The 27823-nt window shown below is 35.8% G+C and overlaps 2 protein-coding genes across 2 annotated transcripts in view; one reads left to right on the top strand and one right to left on the bottom strand.

Annotated features, from left to right (window-relative positions):
• The window catches only part of LOC116172529 (5'-AMP-activated protein kinase subunit gamma-2), a gene marked incomplete at its 5' end in the record, with an annotated part of 243750 nt that overhangs the window by 56926 nt on the left and 159001 nt on the right, over positions 1 to 27823 (bottom strand).
• Positions 21139 to 24631, top strand: LOC116172533. The gene is made up of 3 exons (XM_031489766.1): positions 21139 to 21521; positions 21859 to 22696; positions 24499 to 24631. The coding sequence occupies exons 1-2, from the start codon at positions 21182 to 21184 to the stop codon at positions 22692 to 22694; spliced, it is 1176 nt and encodes a 391-aa protein (XP_031345626.1). The 5' UTR covers positions 21139 to 21181; the 3' UTR covers positions 22695 to 22696; positions 24499 to 24631.

The following is a 27823-nucleotide window of genomic DNA, read 5'->3' on the forward strand; positions in this document are numbered from 1 at the left end:
TTAACGACATTTTTTTTATCTACAGTTCACGTGGTTACTGTATAACATTGTCCACTATCACAGAAAATTAACGTGACTGGCCGGTCATTAACGTAAAACTCCACAAAAAAAGATATACATTAAAAGTTCTATACACTGTGGCCAAGATAAGGATGTTTATCATGGGGGAAACCATAGAAGATATGATGATGGTCAAATTAAGAAAAAGTTGCGCCAAGTTATTATCATGCTGTAAAACCAGAAATTTCCGTTTGATTCCGAAGATATGGCAGAAAAACCGAAATTTACCGATTTTGTTTTTATTTTTGAGCAGTTACACAAAAAAAGTACCCCCCCCCCCACATCCCTTATTTTTTGAATAGATACAGTTGTTCTGATGAACGTTATAAAATAAACCCTATAAAAATATTACTGCATACGTCACATTGTACTTCCAGAAGTATTATTTTCGTTGTTTTGAATGCTTATCCATATCAAATGTACAGGGTGTTAAAAAAAGTTTGTCCATAAAGTATACATTTTGCCGCCATAAAAACTTCCGAGATCATGTCCAATTATAGTCTTCATTCGTAAAATGCTAGAATGCAGTTAACTTGATCATACGAACGAAGAACAATAAGGAAAGTTCTTATAAAACTCGAAACTTACGGTAACATCAAACCGTAAAACGCCATAAAGTAAATGGCGATTATACCCCCCTAAATTAATATCATTACATAATCTCATTTTACACTTTAATGACTTTGAAATGGAAGTTTCGTATATAATCGTCTGACTAATGGCCATCAGGAGATTATATTAGCAACACAATTTGTTACCAAAACTTGACACGGCTCGAATAATGTAGTTTTTTTTTATGTCAACACGACTCGCTAATCGATTTACAAAAACCCATTTACTAAACTTGAACTTTACCGTCACGGTTCATTTTCGTTAAATGCACCTTCAAGGACTTCGCAAAGGTATGCATTTCAACGATTAATAATCACTATCGTAATGCTGACTTATTTTTTTCTAGCGGTCAGGAAACTCATCAGGTTAATTATATTTTTTACATTATCGGATTATTTTATATTATGCGATGATCTTAACACGCCCAATCACAAATTACGAATTTTGGCAGTAGTCCTCTGCTATGCTAATGCAAATATGGGATTCACGTTCAGGTGCCGTTCAGTACTTTGTAGAGCATATCGGCCACACTCCATAAACGCGTTTAACTGCAGCAGCCGAAAAGATTTATTATCTGAATGCGTTATCAAAGTGCGAGTTTAATATCTAAAATTGCAGAAAAACCAATAAATAATTGACTAGATCTTATCAATTTATGTAGAAAAATTAAGATTTATTTGGCTAACGGTAGAAGGTGCCGGCAATTAAGTAAGATGGTACGCGGTCATACGAGCGAATTTTACTACCTCAGCTTTCACCACCCACAGCCATCGCCAAAAAGTATGTAACAACATCTTTCTGGTTGACTCTTACCAACTTCAAAATCAATCCAGGAAGAAGTTGACCAACCAAATCTGAATCTTGACCGAAAACAATGATTAACCATGGTGCGTTGCCTGAACAATTTGAGAGAATCTCGTCACTGCTCACTGGGGATGGATGCCTGGATGGTAACTCTTCAAAAAGGCCAACGGAAAAAAATCTGAGGGGTGAAAGACAGAAAAGAATATCGAAATTACCTCATTCCAATGTTTATGCGCGTTTTCAATAATAAAAATTGTTTTAAAAACGGCCGATAATTATTATGAATCAATCCTATAATACATGATTTTAACAACAGAGTGATTCACTTGGAGATAAACCACAAGGGTGGATAGTTGGATTCCAATGGTTTCAGAGTGTTTTAGTTGAAACAGCTTAAACCACAATATTGCAAAGATTGAATATGACTCGGAATGTCATGTGCTATGAACTTAATGAATCACTTTAAGAAATGCAGATTGAGACATTAATTCATGCGATCATTACTAATAATGACATATATAAAAGTACGCTAACCTGGAATCTACTAATTTTCTGATTCAGAGCGTCTCAATCACCATTTGCACTTCGTAATAAAGGAGACTCAAATTTAACATCTTTCTTTTCATTTCATCCCCTTAAATAAACTTCAATGCCACAAGAGGTACGTGGTACAGCATTTGAAAGCTTGTTCAATTCTCTATGATTTAACTTTAGTCCTGATTATAAATGGGATTGGATTAATGCTGTTAGTTCGTTTAGTCTAACTTCTGCAAGTCCACCGCATTAACTAGCTGTCGGTGTACCCAATTTGAATGCCATTTTATAATTCAATATTGTCACTTCCGTTATAAAGGATGCTCAAGGCTGTGGTTCGTTTTGAATATTAATTTTCCTGGTACACGTTGTTTTCTAAATCCACCTGCCATTCCAAATGTCGACGAAGCATGTAAGATATTTTATACAAAGATGTTGGAAATACAAATGAATGAGGTAATTCCACTTCACTCGTTTAATACGATTAAAATTTTAGTCGTTCTTTCTTGAATTACAGTAAAACCATCGTAACCTTAGAAAATTTGCGCATGCATGTTCGGATTCCTCCGCACTTGATCGGCGTTTCGTACCAGGTTCGGCTATAATGTACATTCGGAACAGAAAACTACAACCAGAACAGAAGTAGTATTTGCACATTACTCACGGTATTAATGTCAATATAATTAAGAAAGTTATCGATTATTTATTACTAGTTAATAACACATTACTCAATTCTACAATAGTCATTTAACTTAACATTAGACTGAGCAATAATCAATAGCGCACTGACTACTGAGCCTAAAAACGAACTACATCTTACTAGGAGTGTACAATCCCTTCCCATGCCTTCTATATTAGCTGCGCAAAGCATACTTTTTCTAAGGTTACAGTGGTTTTACTTTTTTTTTGTAAAAAGATGCTCGTCCTAAGGTCAGCAACTTTGGTGCATTTTCCATGTACAGAAATACAGATCAGTACTACCAGAAATGCTATATGGGCACAAGCATCTTTATGGACTATAACGCGTAGTTAATATCTCAATGGAATATCTGCATAAATATAAAACATGGGCACTACGTTTGCTTTTGCTACAAGCATCTGAACAAAAAATTAAAAAAAAAAACCTTGGTAGCTTGGTATTATCGAGTGCGCGCATGCGCGCATTTAATTTTCACTACAGCTTTGCGCTATTTTTGTTTTTATTAGAAGGTTTGGTTAAAATATCAAAAAAATATCTCGATAAGAAAGTTTACATTGTACAACTACGCATGTCCAAGATAAGGGTGTCTACCATTCCATGGTGATCTCTGAACCCATAGAAGATCGATGATTGTCATATTAGAGAAAAGATACGATGTTCAAAAGTTATTATCATGCTTTAAAGAAAACCAAAAATTTCCGATTCCTTCTGAACATATGCCAGAAGAACGTTTTTATTTTTCTCAGATGTTATTTAAACAAAGAAATACAGCATAGAAATAAAAAACACTTTCACATTGCCGTTGACAGATTTTTAATACTGCGTTTCGTTTCGAAGAGATCATCAACTTTATTTTTTATATGGCCCGTAAAAAAACATACTGTATTGAGAAGCATTTTTTATTACGAATACAACGATTTACGCAACAAAAAAAACAAAAGTTGCCAAATCTGTTGGTTTCAACAGGATGGTGCAGCGGCGCACAACATCCTAATCGTGTGAGAATACTTATTTTCCATTTTCCAGGAAATTTGCCCGATACGTATTCTCGCACGATTGGGCGTTGTTCGCGGGTGGACCATCCTGTTGAAATCAACAGTTTCCAACTTTTGTTTCTTTTTTGGTGTGCCGTGCGCCCGTACACCGTTTTATTCGTAATAAAAACTGCTACTCAATGCAGTGTGTATTTTTTTAAGGGCCATATAAAACAATAGAATTGATTAATTCTCCGAAACGATACGTTGTATTGAAAATCCCTTAACAATGTCTTGTAGAGTTCAAAAAGTGGAAATGAGAAAGTGATTTTCACTTTATTGTATCTGTTCAAAAAACATCAGAAACAGATAAAAACGGCAAATTTAGGTTTTTCTGGCATATCTTAGGAAGTACCTTTTTATATCTAAGAATATGTGTATCCTCGTGTGTACTAAATTTGGTTCCAATCGGTTTAGCCGGAAAAGAGAGCACCTCGGAGAGCACAGACAGACCGACATTATCGAAATTTTGTTTGATTCGGATTCCCGGTTCTTCAAAACGTGTATTTGCGTCAAAAAATGGGGGGTCATTTTTTATCCCAATGCAATATCTCCCTTACTAACGGGTGGAAAAAACCGAATGACTTAAAAATGAAGAACCCAAATTTGCCAAAATAGCACAAAAGGAGCAACATTCAGGCAAAGATTTCAAATTTTACAGTACATTAAATAATTCAAACATCGTAAGAGCACTGAATATGCGTCAAAAATTAGGGCAACAGAGCACAAAATTTGTGTATTTAACCCTAATTTACAGGTCTGGGGTGGATCGCACCCCACAGCCAGTTTCAATGTCCATAAATCGTTTTTTTCTGAGATTATGCATGGAAACACGGCGCGCAGGTGGCGACAGTTAGAGTGGGGTTCTTTCCACCCCACGCCCGTAAACTTGAAAGTTTTAGTGGCCAGTAAACTAGGGTTAATTTGGGTGCGTAGAATCCAAATCAATTCGTACTTTTTCGATCAGACTTCTCAATGAAAAGTTATAGACTAGAAACCAGTTTCGAAAAAAAATTCAAAGGGCTGTAACTTTTGAACTAGTAGCCCAATCTTGGAACTGTTTGAAATTATGGATTCTACAGGCCACATTCTATAAGAAAATTTTTCCGGGTCGATCTGAGACAATTTTCTATTCGAGGCTCAAAAAAAGGCAGTGTATATCCTTCCTTTTTTACCAAAAATCGATTACACCAAAATTTCTCGGGAAAACACTTTTTCTTATTAATTATTAATACATCCAGGTTTTCTGCACTACAGGGCCCAGTTAGATACCTAAAAAGACCTGCAAGTTTTAGATATTTTCAAATTGTCCACCATTTCTACAAAACGGCCACCATTTTAGATTTTAAATTCACTGCTTCGGGTCAAATCGAACTTCATATACAAAGAACACGACTTACTGTGCGTGTACGATGTGTGATCTTCCAATATAATTTATAAGGCTTTAATGTATCATTATGGTAACGATAAAGACAGGAGGAAACGGAATTTGATAGGTAGCTGTTTTTTATTCGTACTTCAGCACAACTTCCTTCCAAAACTAATGAGGAACTCGACAAGGCCTATAAATAGAGCGATTCCTAAATTCAGGAAATGTGGTCTCAAATGCAATTTTCAGCTGGATAAAATTAGTTTTATGGCAAATTTAATACCTAATCATTCGAGTGGGAAGCTTGAAAGTTGCACGAAATCGCCTGCAAAATATTTACGAACAATGCATGTTGCTGACGGTCAAGGCCAACCGGTTATAATTTCAGGAGGAGAACTGAAGAGAAGTGAAGCAGGTGATAGTCAAGGACTTTCATTAGTGCGGTCGTCTATAAAACCTTCTCAAAGCTTCACGAAAAAGGGGAGGAAAACCAGCCGGCTGATTGAATTACGTCTCAACAATTTTTGTTGAAACATAAGACCCCATGCGGTTCGATTCGCATTTCAATAATTAACGCCAATAATTTCTCTTCATCGTATGTCAAATATTCTTTCAGGCAATAGGAAAATATTTTTCATTTTGTGAAGTAATCAATACAATTTCACGTTCATTCAGCAGAAGTTAAGTTGTAATAGTGAAGCACAAAATCTCAATCCAAAGAAGTATAACTCAAATAATATGAAAGTCTAAACATGAAAATCCATAGTAGCTTGGCACTCAACAAAGTAAAATTTGTAATAGAAAACTAAAGTGCAAAAATCACCTAAATGTGTTCGAAAAGAAACCATTGAATAAGACTGAAAGTAACCCAAAGCTAGGTCAATAAATATTCCTACAGTAAGGATCCACAAATCGTGCAACAGTCACAGTTATAAGCTACACGAATAGATAAAAGAGAATAATGAACGCCGGTTTGTTATACATTTTGGGTCCAGTGCACACAATAATGAAGTACAAGTACAATGACATGTCAACCGATTTTTTTTCATTTAACAGTAAACTCCCTACCACTTGCGTTTTGGGTGCCAACAAAAATAGGAGAATAGGCGCACACCACCATCATGATAATTGAAAGTTGGCATACGGTTTCTATTTCCCTAATATGACTACCTAAAAATATTAACTCTTCATGGTATACAGTTTGACGGCCATTTAATGCTGATGCCATACTATTGCGATCTCGGAAATAAGGGAGCAGTTACATTTTGTAGAGTGCAATTAGAGTAAAACATCATTCTTTCAAAATAGATTGGTATAGGTAATTAAAAATTGTTCATTTTCCTCAAAGCCAAATATTTTGTTATTATTAAAACTATAAAAAATTTATTTGCCTAACAATTTCACATCTTGTTAAGAAGAATAAAAACACTTTTCGTTATTTTATTATACCTTCGTACCATTTTTAATTTTTTAAAAAAACAATCGTAGTTAACCTTGTTTTGTTATTACACCATCCATTTTTTTACAGTTTTCAACTGTGTAACTAACATTCATTATTTCTTATTAGTTGATGCAGAAAAAAAATATACTTTTAAGACTCCAAAGTGCCATGAAAACAAATGAATGCAGGTGTCTAAGGAAATATTTAAATTTTTTTAGAGGATCAGAGATTGTTAAAAAAAAGATTAAAAACCCACTTTTTAACCATATAGATCAAACTACAAACAAGTATTTAATTTGTTGATGGTTGAAAAATGTTTGTTTGTACTCCTTCGTTCTAAATCGCGTTTTCCCAATAAAACACGAACGTCGGGAACGTCAATTTTACAATTGACTATCTACTTTCGCGCACTAGTGCCTAAAAATTCAACAAAATTATCTATTTAGTGCGGATCATAAACTAATAAGTAGCATGATGGAAGAGTAAAATAGAAAATATAAATACACTTTTCCTACGACTTTCATTGAAAATGACATATGTCGTACAATTATGTTTACTTGAAAATTGACAATTTCGCTCACTTATGGCAAAATGTAACGGAAAACAAAACGCACCCGTGTGATTTGCTTTCTCATAAGATTTACCATGTAGTAGAAAGCAAATCGCATGTTACGTTTTGCTTTCGTAGTAGTCTAATCTTATTGTAACATCAACGTAGTAGGCGTACGTCAAACTCTAAAATTGCGATTAGTTTATTCTTGAGTTTATTCCCTTGTGCTACACATTTAATTCCTTACTTATTTTTAATGGCGAAAAGTGATTCTTCCATGGATGTAGAGGTATAAAAAGTAGCGTACGTCTAATAATATTAGTAAATTTCTTGCAGAAGCTCCAAACCACAAGTACCTCTTTAGTCTTTGCTAAAGTAATTATAACAATAGTTCGTTAAAGAGAAATTGAATCTATTTCGTATTTTTAGATAGTTTTTGTAGTTGGTTCGAAATAAAATAACTTTTGTTTCATTATGTAAGTATTTTGGTTGTATGGAGAGTCGTAGGAAAAATAGTGTACATGACTCGTTTGAAAGCCACTTTTCACACTCGTGTGATTGCCACACTCGGCTTCGCCTCGTATGGCAAACTTCACATCTCGTGTGAAAAGTATCGCTTTCAACACTCGTTACGTAATATACTATTACATCATTCCCTGTAGTACACGAGCAAAAATAAGCTTAAACCAAAAGTTTTGAACAATAAATTGACATTTTAAATTTCTAGATTTCTACTTTATCGGCATAGAGGACTTGATTTTTTTCAAAAGAATTATAATGTCGCAAAAATCTCGCAAAAAGGATTTGAATTTATATAAATTCGATTTAACTAATTCGTGCAAAAAATAGAATACATGTTATGTTACGTGCGTGAACAGTATTTGCTTGATTCGCGCTCGTGCGCGTTGCGCACTCCCGCCGCCAAACTTCGCGCTCATCTGCAAAATAACTGTTCCCGCACTAATAATGTAAATAACTATTTTAATGCTTTAAACAATGAAAAATCTGCGATCGACTAAAGAAGAATCTCGAAAAGAATTAAACTGATTCACCCTATTTGAGTAAAATACAAAAGTAATTAAATTTACCGGTTCCACATCCAACTAAAAAAATGTACAATTTAAAAAATTCAATATAGCACCCATTTAAAAAAAGCAAGTTGGTATTCAAGTCAGTATCCGCGATATTGATATTATCATTTTTAAGTGCAATTCTAATGAGAAACTTTATATTACTATTTTTTCTACAATACATAACGGTTTTTTAAAAATAATTTTTAATCGGCCCGAATTTTTCAAAACGGAATTTTATACAACTCACAAACGGATCAAGTTACTGATGCAATCTTACTTAATCTTGAAGCCCTCTATCTCGCCCTCTATACAATGCGTTCAAGATAAGAATGAACAGCATGGGGAAATCGGAAACCATAAGAGATACATAGTTGGCTAAATTAGAAAAAAGTTGCGTATTTTAGGGTTTGGTTAAATGTTTTAAAAATAAACAAACAAATCACATTTCCTCATAGGCAAATTTTTAAGCTCAACGGTCACAATTTTAGAAAATCTAAAATGAAACGGAAAGCATAACAGATAGGTTTTAAACAATGGTACAGGGAATGTAATAAAACAATGATTCGATGTAGATTTTTTTCTACGAAAGTGCAAAAGAACAGGTTTTAGTTATTAAAATTGACCATTAATTACAAAACGCCCTGTAGAGGTGCGATCAAATCATTCTTATGTAGCATCAAGCCAGTGTTGTTGATTTTGGAAAACTTTTTGAAATGCAAGTCAACGGAGTACAGAGCTCCAAAGAAAAACAGTCAAACGTCAAAAATTTTGAAAAATCTTGAATATCTTGAAAACCGTTCGTGTTGGATATAGGGAAACGTAACAAACAATGTGTATGTAGATTTGACAAATGCAACCTAAATTTTAAAACTAATGTTAGATTTTGCTTTGTTCCAAGCGCCTAAGTATCAAATTTCACTTAAATGGTCCCATAGATGAAAAAGTTGGCACTGCGCATGCGCAAAATAAAATTTTGAAACTGGCGTTTGATTTTCCTTTATCCCAAGTGCCTATGTATCAAATTTCATTTTAATTCTTCCATAAATAAAAAGTTGGCACTGCGCATGCGCAAAACCAAATTTTGAAATTGGCGTTTGATTTTCCTTTATCCCAAGTGCCTATGGATCAAATTTCATTTTAATTCTTCCATAAATAAAAAAGTTGGCACTGCGCATGCGCAAAACCAAATTTTGAAATTGGCGTTTGATTTTCCTTTATCCCAAGTGCCTATGGATCAAATTTCATTTTAATTCTTCCATAAATAAAAAAAGTTGGCACTGCGCATGCGCAAAACCAAATTTTGAAACTGGCGTTTGATTTTCCTTTTTTCCAAGTGCCTATGTATCAAATTTCATTCAAATACTTTTATAAGTAAAAAAGTTTGCAATTCGGTTTATGAATGGTCGAGATGCGAAAAGGGCATTGTGAATTTTGAATCGATTCGATTCAACGTTTGGCATTGCGTATTATATGGCTAAAGCTATGCCCATATTGAATTTCATGCAATTCAGTTCATAACTAACGGAGATGTAAAAGCGATGGAACATTTCTAAAACAAAGTTTATCGTTCACACGGACAGATAGAATGAACAGACAGACAAAGGAACAGACGGACAGACCAACAGGCAGACGACAGATAGCAATGCAAAATTATAAACGATACAAGACATGTAAAAAACGGTTTTTTGTTTTTTTTACAATAACTTTTTTTGTAAGCATACACGAACCAAATAGCGAAAAAAGTAGAACAATAGCTCTTAAGATAAAGAACTAGTAGCGTCGCATAACGAGCGGACGGACGGACGGACAAAGTGGCCACAATAGCGCATTTTATTTTTATTTTTGTGGAAATGCGCTAAAAATGGGACGCCTTCCAAAAATGTATTTTTATTGTCTAAAAAATCACTTATATTTAAATAGTTGATGTACTACACGCGTTTGAATATTCCCAGGGAAAATAAAACAATAAATAACTAGTTGACTTTTTTCTGCATAATTATTTGCTTACATAATAATATAGAATAAACCTCACTGTTTTGTATGCATCTTTTTATTAAGAAGTGAGTAAGCTAAACACATATCCATATCCCCAGTTAACGAAAATAAATACTTCCATTTCATTTTCTTTTACTGTACTGTTGTGTTTCTTTTAAATAATTACAGAAAAGGAAAGTATTCCAAGCAAATCGGATTGCAGCTTGACACCAGTGATTAATTAGTTCGGGGAGAAACGTAAATAGAAAAAAACAAACAAAGACGCGAGAGCTGGAGGTGAACTTCTAACGCTGACAAAATCTCGATCTATCTCATTTCGTGTAAATTGTTTGCTGATGATATGATTTATGAAACTTATTACATCAGTAACAAGGCAACGTTACTTTGACTGGCTGGAAGCATCGCAACAGTTTCCATTTGTATTGCAACTTACTATTATCACAGACTATTATATTTATGCAAAGTTCCCAATTCATTATTTCACTGGTATGAGAAGGATCTCATTTCGATGCCCTTTTCAAAAATGAAGCAAAGAAGAATAACAGTAGTGTGATTTGTGACATCTTTCGTTTTTCTACTAGATTTTTTATTAATTTGTTTGTTTACCTTTTCAATTACGCAAGGCAAATAAAACTATTACTACTAACATTTGTTATTGAATTTGTTTTTTTTTAACATGATTGATATTATTATGATCGTATATAACAACAATGCGAATCGCGAAAATAAATTTAATACATTAATAATGGAGGAAATGTCGATTTATTATTACATCACGTTGTTTTAGAACAGTTCGCATAACATCTTCTCAATTAAATATCCAGATACGTAGCTTCATGGTCCATTGTCAAAGGTCACTTACAATGATTAATTGCTATTAGGATCAAATCAATTTCCATGTAATGAAAAAATCATCTGGTCAGTTCTAATCAGTTTATTTAAAGAAGCGTCCGCAAGTGATTTATTACAATCTTTAGAAAGATCACTGACTGAGCTATTATGGGAAAATTACCCCATTAGCCCACCTCCGTGAAGCCAGCAACGGAAGAATAGATCCATAGCGTCTAACCGGATATCGGTGGGTTTGTTCGTTATTGTTTTCGCACTGTCTTAAAATGCTTCTAAAATGTTCCTTATCATCGTTACAGTATTTTTATTTAGTAGGAATTTCAGGCAATTTTAAGTCTAAAAGGATATATCATTAATCATTATATCTTAACTACAACTCAGCTAATTTGAAAAGCTCTGAGAGATTTACCAAAATATGCGAGAGGCAGGATATACGCACCGTCCATATTGCTCAGCTTATCGTAAAGCTACAGGGTGAAAACTAGGACCATAAAATTATATTTTTCTTGATAGCGACTTCATACCAAGGACGGTTTCGGTTATATAGAAGGAGAACATAACAAGTATATAGAGAGATTTCCTCTAATGTGCTTTTCGTAGATATCTAAAATGATACATTTCAACAAAACGTTGGCTGTTTATTTAACGTCTCCTTGCCTGCTTAAGTAGAACGAAATTATTAAGAAAACATTTACTTAGTCATTTGATTACTAAAATGAATTAATCACAAATATTTACACCTTTCACTCGACCTTTCAGTTAAGTAAATTATGAACGTTTTATCACAATCTGGCTTTTACTGCATCAATAAAAAAAAACATTTTTAATCACATTCTGATCCATCGCGAGTAGTGAGGTTTCCATAAGGTTTGTTTTGAGCAACTTTCACCCGTATGGAACGGGTTTTTACATCGCATTTCAGGTGCATATTTTTTGAGTTACGACTTAAATGACTTATGTTACATTGCTCAGGGTACCGACTATAGCTACCGCATGGTCGTAATCAGCTTCGTGAAATGCGGCCGCCATTAATTAACGCAACGTAACTTTTCCATTATGATATTTCTTTTGTGTGTCTCATATAAATTCATATAACTTAAAACTGGCTTTCCGTTATTTCGGTCGAAATATGGGAAATAGTGACGGGACACCCTGTATATGAGAATACTATTTGGAATTGTGTGTAATTGCGGTATTCTTGTATACATTTTATCGGTATGTAATTTATTCAATTTGTTTAAGATGCTTTAATTAAGACACATCTGGTCGAATTTGCATGTTAAAATGTAGGGTCGTTTGCTGTAAGTTTTTTAACGGCCGAAATTTTATTAACCCACGTGTTCTTATCGCTGTTAGAAGACGGAGATGCAGATGTTACGATGTGCGCATTAGTTGAGTTTGATAAAAAAAATAAAGAGATTATTTGGATTATTAGAGAAAAAACAAGTAATTTTAAGATTTTTAATTTTATTTATCACCGCCTGCTTGCGGGGTAATATCTCCAAACAAGCTTTGTAAGCTTTTCTTCCTTGCAGGGATTTTCTTTGGCAATCAATTAATTATGTGCGTATTCAAATCCTTTGTGCGACCTAAATAGGGTCTTCATGTCAGAATTTTCTGTTCCTGCCCAAGATTTATTTCAGGTGTACTCGTGTAATAACTTCCTTCGTGATTTTCTAAAATTGATTGAGACCACCGCGGTACTCCCTTATAACATTGCGCGGGTCTATTTACATTTTATGTTTCAAAACTAACCGAAAAGCAAACGAGAAAATGTTAGAATGTCGTGACAGCAGTTGAGTTACAGATACCTCCAAGCTCAAAGTATCTATTATTCATTTACTCACTATATCTCATTATTTTAGAATCATTTTAATCAATCATCTATTTCTGGAAATACTTACTTCGACTTCTACATTGATCCAGTAGGTGAATTTAGTGGCGCCCGAAGTTTCAGTTAAGTTTTGCATGAGGGCTACTTAAAGGATCCCAATTTAAAACTAGTAACTAAAGTTCTTGTTGCAAATACATAATTGGCAAGGTTCTATAACGCGTCGACCTTTACAACTTTGCACTTACGAGTTACAGGAACAGGAAGACAAGTGCTTGTAGGGTATGATATATTTCATACTCCAAAAAGAACCGTCATAATACTAAATTAAATCTACACTACCTACACTTATTGTACGGAATATGCACTATGCAGTGAAGCGTAGTGCTGTAATCTGTCTTCTCATATAGGTACACATTCGCAACTCGGTATGTGGAGGATTAATGAGGCCATGTTATCACCTACGAACATTCGGATGATGAAGAGCTGCCAAGTATAAAGGATTTGAAGAAAGTAACTACGTCCCGAAAGGCATTCAATGCCACTCACATCGGGGTAGATATTAAAGAACGTTCACTCTATTATACTCGTAATTCAAGGTGCAACCATTACTTAATAAAAATAACAATTACTCCATCAGAAGACTTCATTAAACGGACACCTTTTTAAGTGATGATTTCATGCAGTCGAGAGGAGGTCAAGGAAAGTTTAAGAACATTACACTTAAAGTGGTAACAATGATGCACTTAAATTGCCTTTATTTGAAAAAGGGCTCAAGAGTTTGGTTGTATGGCTTCATTGAGATCTGTACTCAACTCAAAAAACATACGATATAGGGGCGGCGATTTGTTTTCATAATTATAGGTAGTGACATCGGGGCGCCATCAAGTCGATTAAAGATTACGTACGCACCGGCGATAAGGAATCAAAGTGGATGCGGCGACGCATTCTATCCTTGAAATATGACAGGCCTTGTAGACTTTTCAAGAATGTTCCGTCATTGTTTCTAGAAACTTTCCGTTTGATAAATAAGAAAATTGACGCGTGTTTATTGGCAGTTCCAACATCCATGCCGAAGGAATTGTTAGTGAAGTCCGCGCTCGAATGTGATAAATAATTATCGGTTATACTTATAAATCATTCTATTTAAGGACTGTTATAAATTGCGTATTAATTATTTGTAAATAAATAAATCACGTAATTAAATTTAGGTTACACACATAAGTACAGGCTGATCCATTACAAACTACCACTTTTCGGTGCCCCCCTCCCCGCCCCATTAATATTACCCGATAAATCGAAAATCGAGTTCAAATTGCGCTATAGATATCTTAAATGTCAGTCCCATATAAACGAATTGCTTCATTCAAAACCAAACGCTAGCTCGATATTACTATGTCACGTTCACTTCTCGTTGTACACGCAAAGGCATTCATAACCCGTAGTTCCGTCACCTCTGATTATGGAGTCCTAAGGAAAATTCAATATGGCATGCTTGTCCTATACTTATAGACACCTCAATAAAATTGCGTACTCTGATATTGAGAGATAAATTTGAGCGTTTTACCAAAGGTCGCTTCTTGCGATACCGTTGTGCAGAGTAACCTTCTATAGTAAAAGAAACGTGTGACTGTCTACAGAACATATCAGGCGCAAGTGTTAGAAAATCAATTTTAAGGGTGGTTTCTACCTCAGTACCGGACGCGTGTGCTCATTCACAAGAGTATATTCTAGTACTCCGTTACAACAGAATTGATTTAGAGCGAAAAAGCGAGTGGCATCGCCTATGTGCTCATGATTCCGCCCGTCTCTGACGGTTCTGAGAATAACGGTATTTTCCTGGAAAATTACACTCATCTCAAGAGACCTCAGTAATTCATACAGGCAGATTCGCAATAAAATGTTAAGCTTTTACAACACGTTTTATCTAATCTTGGATAGTAAGATTTGTTTATATTGAGGAAAATTTTCGGGTGTTCTATTCACAGGGTTCGCAAATGGTCTCTTTCTTAGACATTGGTCTCTTTTTTCAATGCTGGTCTCTAAAAGTCTCTATTTTTCATATTTGGTCTCTAAAGTCTCTAAATTTTGCATGTTAAAAAAGTATAATTCATAATTGATAAACCGCAGAAATTTTACATTTTGAGCGCATTTTTTAAGAATTAAAAAAATGCGTTTTGTCCGGTCGGACCCACTTCTGCCGTTTCGAACTACTTCTAGGAGAATGGTAGGTAATGAAAGGTCTCAACGGAAGGAATTAATTTCTACCAACCATAGCCCTCCTCCTCGACCTCTTATCGCGATCGGGTATATTCTCTTATACCTCGAGAACGGATTGTCGGAAGAGGGTACTCACAAAGGGCCATTGGAACGTCTGCAAGAAATATATCCATTGGTGATGTCAAAAAAAGCTATTTGAGTTAAAAAAAAATGCGTTTTATCCTCACAAGAGTTGTGCACAATTTATACTTGTTTAGATATATTGCTGTTTATGCATCTCATCTATTACAAAATAAATATTTTTTGCTTAATTTTGTATGGAAATTGGTTCTCGAAGGTCTCTAAATGGTCTCTATTTTTAAATATGTAATTAGAGACCAAATCTCTATTTTTTGCTAAAATCAGTTGCGAACCCTGTATTCAATAATTCAGTATATAATTCCGACGAGAACTTTCGGTTCACAATATAGTCCGCATCAAAATGTTCTCAATGAATTGAAATACGGAAATATGAATCACCCGGTACATCAAAACCAGTTTTATGATCTAAAGAGTCGTTTTTTTAATCTGAGGTCAATTTTGAAGCCCAATGAAAGGTTACGACCCGTTTATAACAAAATCCAATAACCATTTACGATATAATAAAGAGCAAATTGAATTTTCCTTCCGTTATTATTAAATTTATTGCTACATTATAATGCATACAACATTGAAATGTAGCAGCATAAAATATCAAAAAGATATAATCAGGACAACATTCGACTGTTAAAAGATTACTGGCACAAAGCACTTTAATGATCATGGCAATAATCGAGTTGTATTAAAATGTATGTAATTAATGTTAAGCATCGCTAAATGAAAATGTTGACCCAGAAAAATAATTAGAGCACTGTTCAACGCAATTTTCGGGGAACGTTCTGACCACAAGGAGCACAACATTATGCAAATGAACGGTAAATTAGAATTGCTTTTTCCAGGAAATCCCAGTACAGCAAACAAACATTATACACATGGAACAAGCGCAAAACCAAGAATGACCTTAAAAGCACCACATTCAATTAATGGCACAGATTTTCCAATGCTGAGAATAATATACATACGGGGTGTTAGAATTTGTACGTTTCATTTGATTTCTTGAACACAAAAAAAATATAGAAGAAGGCAATTATGGGATTTATTTCATTTTATTTGGAAAAAATGTTTGTTATAAACTTATAATCCCATGTCCCATCCGATTTTTCTGCACAACTTGAACGTTAACACTTTTCACACGCCAGTAGACGCCATTAGTGTAATATTGTGAACCACATTGACTAGAAGATAACAAAAACGATTAGTAGGTATTCGATGGTTGTGTTTAAATTGCTGTGGTCTACCACAAAGACGGTGGAAATTATTTTAATAATACGTCACAATCACCGATTGTTTTTTACGGTGAAACTTTTCCAATTATTTTTTTCATAAACGTTTAAATTTTTTTGGCGGATAGTTAATTCCTTCCATTTTTAAAGTAAACACAGTGGTAATTAGAGTGGCATTTTTAGTTACGAAATATCAAATCTAATCTACCATATGTTAATGTGGTTAGATTTGCAATCGCGAAATGAATTGCGGTTTAAAAACACGTGCCTTTAGAATAACTTTATTTATTAAAAATCAAATCTACTGTGTGAAACTGTCAATGGTAACCATATTATTTGCATAAGTAATAATATGATGATGGTGGAGCTCTAAATTTCACAAATTATAGGAGTAATCATAATAAAAACGAACAATATAAGTAACAATTAGGCCAGTCAAATTAGGACAAATAGCGGAAATAATTGAAAGAAAGGTGAAAATTGGTATGGAGGTACATTAGGGCTTGTATTCGAACATACTAAAAGTCGGGACCAAAACTTCTAGGGCTCGAACCGCCATCTTATAAAAAAGGTACTCTAAATCACTTTTTCGCTGATATCTCGGTAACCGTGCGTTATAGCAAGTAAAGTTTCATATAAAAAAAGAAAGATAATAAAATTTTGTATAAAAAAGATGATATGTACTTTTTTTTTGTATTTTCGTTATTTACGTCAATATTCCTCATTGAATATAGAGCATAATCTTTTTTTCAGATGTAGGTGCATTATTTTCAGCGCTCGCGTGCTTTAAACATATGTTTAAAAAATTGACTGACATTGTTAAGACCTGTTGACCACCTAAGAGAAGGAAATAATAAAATATTTTTCTACTATATAGCTGAATACAAAAGATACCTACAGAAGGAAACTAAGAAAAATAAATATTGCCAAAATCTGAAGTCGTTTGAACTACTTGTAATGGATATGGGGCATTTACAAAAAAAATATAAATCAAACTTGACTTCATTTCATTAAAAAAAATACTAAAAATAATAAAACTAAACTAAACAATTCCATTAACAATTCGCCAAATAGTACATAGCGCTGTTCCAGTATCCACACCTGAACTTTTTTCGTGAAAGCGGGATAGGTAGATATGTTTTTCATTTCGCGCAGTAGAATGGAATAAAGCCTTGGAGCAATGTACTGAGCGCATCGTTTATTGATTGTTTTTTCAGACCTTGGAAAAAGTATATTATGGTCTGTCTGGCGTGTATAATGAGAGTGCATGTTGGGCAGTAATTTTAGATTTTTTTATGAACTGGAGGATTTTGTTACAGTAAATTCATTACATTTGATTCCTTATACAGGGTGGTGCCTAGTGCGACACGGCATAGGGATTTCAATAGTAATTTCTTTTTTGTCAATTACTAGCTCCCCTAGGTATATATTTTTGAGCAAAGGTCTAAATACGTTTTTTTATAGAAAAAAATACTGCATCTGTTCATACCATTACTTATAATTTTCCGTTTTTCAAAACCGTAGAAATTAACAAAATAAAAAGGTTCATTTTTCAATAAAACAGATATGCCTTGGAATTACCTAAAAAAACAGCGATCACGTTTCATTATTTGCCTTTGACGTTTATTAAATTTATATAAGTACCCCAATTGACCGATTCCAAACAGTACAAGAATACAGAATTAAATATAAAAATCGTTGGACGTCAAACAACAGTAACTTAATAGTAGATGCGATGCGCTTGTAGTCAGAGTTTGACTGGGTCACTGGGTCAAACTGGGTCTAACTGAAAAGAGTATGACGTGACCCAGCGAGCCAGTGACCCAGTTTAACTTAGTGACCCAGGTGACTGCCCTTCTCTTCAGTGGTCAACAGGCCCTAAAATGTCAGCTAGATAAATTTTTTAAACATATTCATGTTTAAAGCACTTCTTCTTTTTTTATACAAAATGTTGTTATCTTTCTTTTTTTACATGAAACTTTACTTGCTAGAATGCACGATTTCTAAGATATCAGCAAAAGAGTGATTTGGAGTACCTTTTTTCCAAGATCGCGGCTCGAACCCTAGGAGTTTCGGTCCCGACTTTTAGTCTATTCGAATACAAGCCCTAATGTACCTCTATTCTATACCAATTTTCAGCTTTCTTTCAATTACTTCAGCTATTCGTGGAAATTTGATCTAATTTGACTGTACTAAATCCGAGACTAAATCCCTTCCTTTCTGTAGCAAAAGTAATAACTTGAGCGATTGTCTACGAATTAATGAGTTCAGTGGCGCACCCATGGGGGGGGGGGGGTTCGGGGTTAACCCCCCCCCCCCCCCCCCCCCCCCCCCCCGAAATTAAGCACTGATAGATTTGTAAAAAAATGATCTTTTCCTACAATCGTTTATGAATTAATCATTCCCGCACGCAAATAGCGTGCGCAAACTGATCAATTCGCGCACTATAATTTGCATGTTTAATCCATAGCAACCATGCAACTTGATTGTCACAATAAATTAGCAGTTTCAAATCTTTCTTGACGGAAAGTACCGAAACTTATTACCGGATTGCAATATATATTCCATTTTTGGATTCTTTTATAAGTAACCTAAAGGAAGGATTTTTAAAACACAAACAAATATTGACCGGATTTCAAAGCCTATTTCCCAAAGATCCGACCATTCTCTCCGAGGAAACCTTAACTGAATTCCAGTCTTTAGTATCATTTTATAAAGATGATTTGACAGGAACTATAGATGAGCTAGTTGCCGAACTTAAGACTTTGGTATAGAGCAATCGCCAGATTGCCAAATGAAGATCGACACAGAGATGTCTTAAGTGCTTTACAACACGTTACAGACACCTTTACAAATATTAGGGTATTACTTGCTATATTAGCTACTCTCTACTCTCTGTCTCTACTGCGGAAGGCGAACGTAGTTTTTCAACTTTGAGAAGACTCAAAAATTATTTAAGAAATAGTTCTTCCGAAAACCGACTAAATAGCTTAACTCTTCTAAACATTTATAGAAACATGACCCCTTCTTGTGGAAAATATTTTAAAGAAATTCGCACAGAAACCTAGAAAATTAAAACTTAGTTTAACTTCATATTTTTAGTCATAAATAATTTCTTTTATGTTCTGTTTTGTTTTTTTCGGACAAAGTGTAAGTGTAACTGTGTAATCTTTTGTTTATTAAAAATATAATTTATGTTAACATTTTGGATTTACTAATTTCAATAACCCCCACCGAATTTTTTTTCTGGGTGCGCCACTGAATGAGTTGGTACGAGCTGCCGATTGCTCCAACCCTCTTTACTTAAAAGAAATAGTTTATAATTGTTTCCCATCGATAAACTGTATTTTACCGTTTCCTGAATGAAATTGGAAAAATACATACTACAAATAAAAGGAAGGTCCTAATCACGATTCACGTTTCGGATTTGTGTAAGAATTGATATAAGCAGGCGCAAAACAAACTCAAAGAAAAGTTTATTAAAAAATAACAGCAAAAGTCACGTCTGAAAAAAATTGAATTGTCTCGCTTGAGTGCGATAATTTTCCCCCCGATTTATAAAAAGAATTTGTTTTGAAAATTGTTGAATGATCGCTAGACTTACTTAGCACGTTTTTGATGTGGCCTTTGAACTAAACAATACAGGAATGATTCACTATTTTGACATTGAGATACCTAACGCGTAAAAAAAATTTAAAAAAGTGTAATCGTAAGCGATTTATACAGTGTATCCCCGGATGGACTGAACAAGAGGGAAAACATTTTTAATTTTAACTTTATGCAAAAATGTCATTCTTTATCAAAATTTTTGCTTACCTCAAAACCACCTATTCTGAAATAAAAATCTAGATACTTATTCCTTTTAGCAGCTGAGAAAATTACAAAAAACCGAGCAAAAAACGCAAAATCTACGGCCGAAATTTTTCTACGTTGCATGTTTAAGATTAAATCAGACTATCATTGTATCTTCCATGGCAACCTGATAGCAAATCAAGTTAAAAAAGACACCTTTTAGAGCTTAAGAAAAAGAATGACATTTTTGCGTAAACTTAAAATTAAAATTTTTTTTCCCTCTTGTTCAGTCCATCTGGGGACACACTGTATACAGGGTATTTCAAATGAAATTCCATATGTAAAGTTCTTACCTAAGTCACTTTTTGTCATAATTTTGGTTTTATGTACCTGAACGTCAATATGATGTAAATTTAAACACGTGATTTATTTATTTACACTCCATTAACAATAAATTTGTAAGTCTTGAAATGGATAATTTATAACAGTAATCACTCAATTTATAACATAACACGAGCACAATTCGATTTGCTTACGTAGCAAACGTCCATATTCCTATAGAAAGTTCTCTAAGTCACTGAAAACTGAAAAGCGTTTGGTATGTACCATACATGATCTAATGAAAACACCAAAATAAGTATGCTGGTGTAATATAATAATAATTATCTGGATTAAAGGTAACATGTTGCAACATTTGCAATCTGCAGAACTCAATTATATTTCTCCCTCGTCTCGAAAATAACTGACATGTAGTAACTTCGCTTGGCGTCAAGTATCACACATTTAAAAGCTAAGCAAGCAAAAAGGAAAAAAATAAATGGGTCCCCCGCCCGTAACCATCCATCAGCCGCTTGCCCGCTGACTTCATTCTTTGTTTGTGTGTCAGTACGTTCGCACGTCTGGAAAATTTTTTTTCCGTTCGTTCCTTTTTTTGTTCTTTGCGCAGTGTTTTGGTTATGCCGGGGTTTCGTCGTATTAGGGCACGGAGTCCTAAGGGGAAGAGTGGCAGGATCCTGAAGGTGTTGGAGGATTTGGAGAGGCGAGTTAAAGGAATTGAAGGTCGGGGGCGGCGACGTAGAAGTCGACGTTTACTTTCGTCTTCGTCATCGTCCAGAAGCTCGTCTCCTGCGGCTGCCAGTCCGTCGCTTTTTCGTCACCGACGGTCTCGCTCCCATTCTCGTTCTCGCTCTCGTTCACGCTCACGCTGCGGATTTCCCATCCGCATTAGTGAGGTCCGTCGCAGTCGAGACTCTCCGATTTCGAGCGACGCAGTAGCAGAGGACGTTTCAATGGCAGGTAAGGGGCTTTGCTTTATTACCTTTATTTATCCGAGTCATTGAGCACTCGAAGAATCTCTACTTTTGTTACAGTAGGATTAAGAACATACAGGGTATGTTCATTAAGAGTCGTTGAGCACTCTTCTTCATAGTAATGAATCTATGAAACATGATTTACTGAGCTAATGAACGCTCAAAATTTTTTTTGGACGCTAGGCTTATTTTTAAGCTCAAGCAGTGAGTTTTTGAACTCTCGTTAACATAGTAAGGTTTCTATGTGCGAAAACATTTGACAACATTTTTTGTTTTTGCCAGCTTTGTGTGCCTCTGAGTTTTAACACAAGGCGTTGTTTTAGATAACATTATTTTCGAAGGGGAGGCCGCCCAAGGTTCAGCGGCGGCCCTAAGTGAAGATGTGTTGGACATCTTAGGACCTAATGAGGCACCCACCATTGTGCATGGGCCAAAAATTAATGGTAATTTGGTGCCACGGTGGGAAAGCATTTTGCAATCAGGGCTGTCAGATGAAGACAGGAACAAGTCTCTGTCAAAACTCCCTCCACCTGAAAATTTCCAGAAATTACTTGCACCACAATTAAATGCAATGTTGGAAAAAGCCATTTCTCTGTCGCAAATTGCAAGAGACTTTAAATTGCAGAAACTACAACAATTGGTGGTAGGCAGCATCTCCGCCGTGGGCCAGGTCCTCAGTTCAATTCTAGCAGAGCCAGGGGGGGGAGACAGGCATCATATTGAACTGTTATATGGGGCAGGGAGTTTGTTGGCGGATTTGTGGCATTCTCAAACAGTCACACGCAGGGACTTAATCTCTATCAACCTGAGTAAGGAATTTCAAGAAGCCAATAAGCGGATTTCCCTGGATAACTTTCTATTTGGAGAAGATCTACAGGAAAGGTTAAAAGTTTTCAAAAATTTGGAAGACTGTGGAAAAACCCTCAAAGCAAGACCCCCCAAAACCGCTTCAACACCATCAAGGTCAAGATCCAACACTAGTGCTTTGAGTTCAAGGTCTTTAAACTACAGAGCCCCGACTCGGGTCCTGCGGGGAGCTCACCGAGGAAGGGGCAATTTCCGTCAACAAGCTCCTTACCCACTCAGACAACAAGCTCCACAGCAGTTCAGACAACCTCCGAGGGACCCGAAGAAGCACCGTTTTCGAGGCCACTTTTAAAGGTTAGGGTGCTAGCGGGCAGACCCAAGTTTTTCTTTAGAAAGTGGGATTTGTTTTGTAATGACAGGGTAATTTTAAGTTGGGTAAAAGGCCTTAAAATTCCATTTTGGAAATTACCATCGCAGCGAATATCCAATAGGCCCGGTTGGTCTGGCTACCCAGGGGCGGCGGTACAACGCTCTGTTGACAAACTCCTGTCTGTGGGGGCCATAAACAAGGTCAAACCATGCAAAAATCAGTTTCTGTCTAAATTTTTTCTCAGGCCCAAAAAGGATGGATCTTACAGATTCATCCTAAATCTCAAAAAATTAAATAAATTTGTGGCTTGCGAGCATTTTAAGATGGAGGATCATCGCACTGTTGCCAGGCTTCTTTTTACTAATTGCTTTATGGCCAAGATTGACTTAAAAGATGCCTATTTTTTATTACCCATTCATAAAAACCACAGGAAATATCTTAGGTTTCAGGTTGAAGGTAACATATATGAATACAATTGTTTGCCATTTGGACTAAATGTAGCTCCTCGAATATTCACCAAACTAATGAAACCAGTGTTTGCACACCTTAGAAAAAAGGGACTTATTTCAGTAGTTTATTTAGACGATATTTTATTATTTGGAAACACTCGTCAGAGTTGTGTTCACAATGTTAAAGAGACTCTGAAACTTATCACGTCTTTGGGGTTTATACCGAATCTGGAGAAAAGTCAACTAGTCCCGTCACAAGAGATTGAGTACTTGGGGTTTGTATACAATTCAATAGATATGTCCATCAGTTTACCATCTACAAAAATCTCCAAAACATTAAAATTGCTTAACAGATTTTCGCTATTACAACGCTGTTCAATCAGGGACTTTGCTACAGTTTTAGGAACTTTGACTTCCGTGTGCCCTGCCGTTAAATACGGTTGGCTTTACACGAAACTGCTTGAAAGAGAAAAGTATTTGGCGCTGGGTACATCAGGCAACTATAATAAAGAAATGGACATATCCTCTCAAGTTTTAAAGGAATTACAGTGGTGGTTAAGCAACTTACCATGCGCGATAAACCCGATTCGATTAGATGTTTTCAGTATTGAGATTTTTTCAGACGCCTCTTTGACTGGATGGGGCATTAGTTGTTCTTCGGAGAAATCGCGGGGATTTTGGTCAGATTCAGAAAGGCATCACCACATAAATTATCTCGAACTTCTTGCGGTGTCTTATGGTCTGAAATGCTTTGCTGCAAACCTAAGTAACTGCAACATCCTTTGTCGAGTCGATAACTCAACGGCCTTGGCCTATATAAACAAAATGGGTAGTATTAAATTCCCGAAGCTTAATGAACTTGCCCGGATCATCTGGCAATGGTGCGAAACGCGAAACTTGTTTATATATGCTTCATACATTAAATCTTCGGACAATATCATTGCGGATGCAGAATCTCGCTGTCTGAAGATTGAATCGGAGTGGTCCTTAAATGTATCAGCATTCAATAAGATTTTGGACGGTTTTGGTCAACCAGAGATAGATCTGTTTGCTACCAAAAATAATGCCAAATGCACAAAGTTTGTCTCATGGTTGAGAGATCCGGAGAGTATTGCTATTGACGCGTTTACTATAGATTGGAAGAATTTTTTCTTCTATGCGTTTCCTCCGTTTGCACTAATACTAAGAGTGCTGCGGAAAATTATAACAGACAAGGCCAGGGGCATACTGATAGTACCTCTCTGGAGCTCCCAACCGTGGTACCCTCTCTTTACTTCTCTGTTAGAAGGCCCCCCAATTATTTTTAAACCTAATAGGGATTTATTGTTGTTTAACAGGATACCACATCCCCTATGGAGAAAAACTACCCTGGTGGCCGGGATTGTATCATCAAAGCCTTGAAAGCCATGGGGATTCCTTCTGAATCCCTAGAGATCTGTTTAGCCTCAATAACTCCCAATACTATTAAGCAATATAATGGGGGTTTGCGTATGTGGTGGCAATACTGCAATAATGAACACTTAAACCCCCTTGTTATCTCGGTACCGGCGGTTTTGAAGTTTTTTACTGAGCAATTTAACCGGGGCACATCTTTTAGTACGCTGAATTCTTACCGGGCTGCTCTTTCACAGCTGTTTGGTCCAAACCTGAGCGAAGATCTAAGGGTAAAGCGATTTTTTAAGGGGTTAAGCGCTCTAAGGCCTCCTTTGCCAAAATATGGCAGTACGTGGGACCCCGCGACGGTTTTAAATCATTTCGGCTCGCTGAATAGCACCCATCTTTCCTTAGAGACTCTAACGCTCAAGACCGCGATGTTACTAGCGCTAGCCACAGGACAACGCGTTCAGACCTTGGCGAGCATCGAAATTAATAACATTCGGCGGCTATCTGATAAGATAGAAATTCCCATTTCGAAGCGCATTAAGACTTCTAGAGTTAAAAGAATTCAGCCAACTCTCATATTGCCTTTTTTCGATGATAATATTTCCATTTGCCCCGCAAGGACTTTGCTCTTGTACTTGAAAGAAACACACTCCTTTCGAGGTAGCGTTTCTAGTTTTTTTATAACTTATAAAAAACCCTACCGAGCTGCAACCAGCCAGACCATAAGTAGATGGCTTAAAACAGGGTTAAGGCAAAGCGGCGTAGATACGAGCCATTTTGGGGCTCACAGCACTCGACATGCCTCTACCTCACTGGCATCGAAGAAGGGTATCTCTTTTGATACAATACGGTTAGCAGCGGGTTGGACCGAAAAATCCAAGGCATTCGCGCTTTTCTACAACAGGCCGATAGTAACAGATGGTACGCATTTTGCGAGGGCGGTTCTTACTCCCTAATGTCTTTAGTTCTTTAGTAGTTACAGTTTAAATTTTACATAGTTACACAGTTTTACATAGTAGTTACAGTTTAAATGCAATTTAAGTGAGATTAATGTTTTGGTTTCATGTTTTTTACACTATGTATTAGTATTGGTATATTATACGGTATTACACGTTATCCTGAAACTTTTGTTGCAACTTACTTTAAACGGCTACATGTCAGTTATTTTCGAGACGAGGGAGAAATATAATTCATGGATTAAACGAACTTACCTTAATGATGTTTAATCCTAATTATATGATCCCTCGTCGAAGAAAATAACTCCCACCCCCATCCCTCCCTGACCGTTGCAACAGGGGCTTTAAACTAGAATGAAGTCAGCGGGCAAGCGGCTGATGGATGGTTACGGGCGGGGGACCCATTTATTTTTTTCCTTTTTGCTTGCTTAGCTTTTAAATGTGTGATACTTGACGCCAAGCGAAGTTACTACATGTCAGTTATTTTCTTCGACGAGGGATCATATAATTAGGATTAAACATCATTAAGGTAAGTTCGTTTAATCCATGAATTATACAAGGCATAAGGTATTTAAACAATGACATCAGTAATAAAATTTAAAAAAAAACGTGTGCACGCTCCGTCTACAAGATATTTACATGGGATGTTTGTGATGATACTAAACTCTTTATTATAACAGGCAACGATAAAAATATTCTGCTGTCTGCACAGGAATACAGTTCTCTGTGATACAATAAGGCGAGAAAACATTTTCACAACCAAGTTTCATTTCATTTGAATCTGAAATTTTGCCGACTATGGGCACGCGTTAAGGCCGGGGGGAGGGGGCTACCCCATCAATCCTTCCCTGCCTATAGCTACATAATCGTCGATCGCTATAAAAAAGCAAGTATATATTCATGTTTGAAAAGTAAAACAAGATGAAAAGATTGAGCTTGGTCCTCCATGACCCATCTGAAATAATACGTGGCAATTTCAAAAAATGTCCTCATTAGTTTTTGCAAAATATACGCCAATCGTTTTGACAGATATCGAACAATGCATAAATAAATAACAATAACATTTTTGTGAGTCTCGCTAAATCAGTCAAATTTAGCTTCTTTGGAGAATAACTAAACTTGTCAGTATTTTTCAAATTAATTGAAAGTTTTTTTCATAATATTAAAATTGGAGACTAGCTGCAGAACACCTAACAACCCCCCCTTACACCAAAATCGGCATACAACATACCTACTGTTGCATACTCACGGAGAAAAATTATTACATAATGATAATTATTGTAGTGATTCTTTTATCATTAATCACATTGCTAGGGGTAATAGTTACAAATCTTTTCTCCTCTACGGGACTCTGCTTGTAGCTGTACCTATGCAAAGGTTAATTGTAGGGTTAATTGGGCAATGAGTGGGTAGACCAAAATTCGCTTAGAAGCCAATGAAACGCCGCCTACCTCAAGGTATGAATGAGAACGAAAGTCGGTGGGATTCTTTATTCATCGATCGTCAACAAACAGATAATCGTTTTGATGTATTTTTCGTTTACTATGAAACGGGCGGCGGCGTCGAGTTATTCTATTTTTACCTTAAATACCTACGACCGAAATGCGACGTTATATTGCTATAACCGCCAGATTACGGCGGCAAGATAAACAAGGATTCGAGACCCGATGATAAACTGTTCAAGGTTATATTTTGTTAAGTACTTGATCACCAACAAAATGCGTACAATAGGAGTAAAAAGCATACGTTTAGCAATCTCCGAAATTTTAATCGATATAGCTGGGGCCAAGATTACAAATCCACCACCGTACACTACGGCGATCACGTAGACCTCACCCTTACGTAAGATATCTTGATATTGCTTTTACAAGGATTATGATTTTGCTTGATACCAACAAAATGCGTACAATAGGAGTAAAAAGCATACGTTTAGCAATCTCCGAAATTTTAATCGATATAGCTGGGGCCAAGATTACAAATCCACCACCGTACACTACGGCGATCACGTAGACCTCACCCTTACGTAAGATATCTTGTATTGTTTACCTGATAACGTGTCAGCGTATTTCAAGGAAAAATAGGTTAAGGTGATCCGCTATTGGAGATGAGCATAGTAAAATACGTGCCGTGAGAGTACACGTAAAGAGATGAATGTAAATATTATTGTTGGACTGAGTCTTGCATTTATCTAATTTTCATTATATATGCAATTCGCCTATTCCTATTTTTAATCTCGACGGGAAATTGTTTTTTATCGTGAACCTTAAAGACTACCTCGATTTGTTTTTCTATGAAGTTAATGACACATTTTCTTTCCTTCATT

Source organism: Photinus pyralis, unplaced genomic scaffold, assembly GCF_008802855.1.
Source record: "Photinus pyralis isolate 1611_PpyrPB1 unplaced genomic scaffold, Ppyr1.3 Ppyr1.4_LG5, whole genome shotgun sequence".
NCBI lineage: Eukaryota > Metazoa > Arthropoda > Insecta > Coleoptera > Lampyridae > Photinus > Photinus pyralis.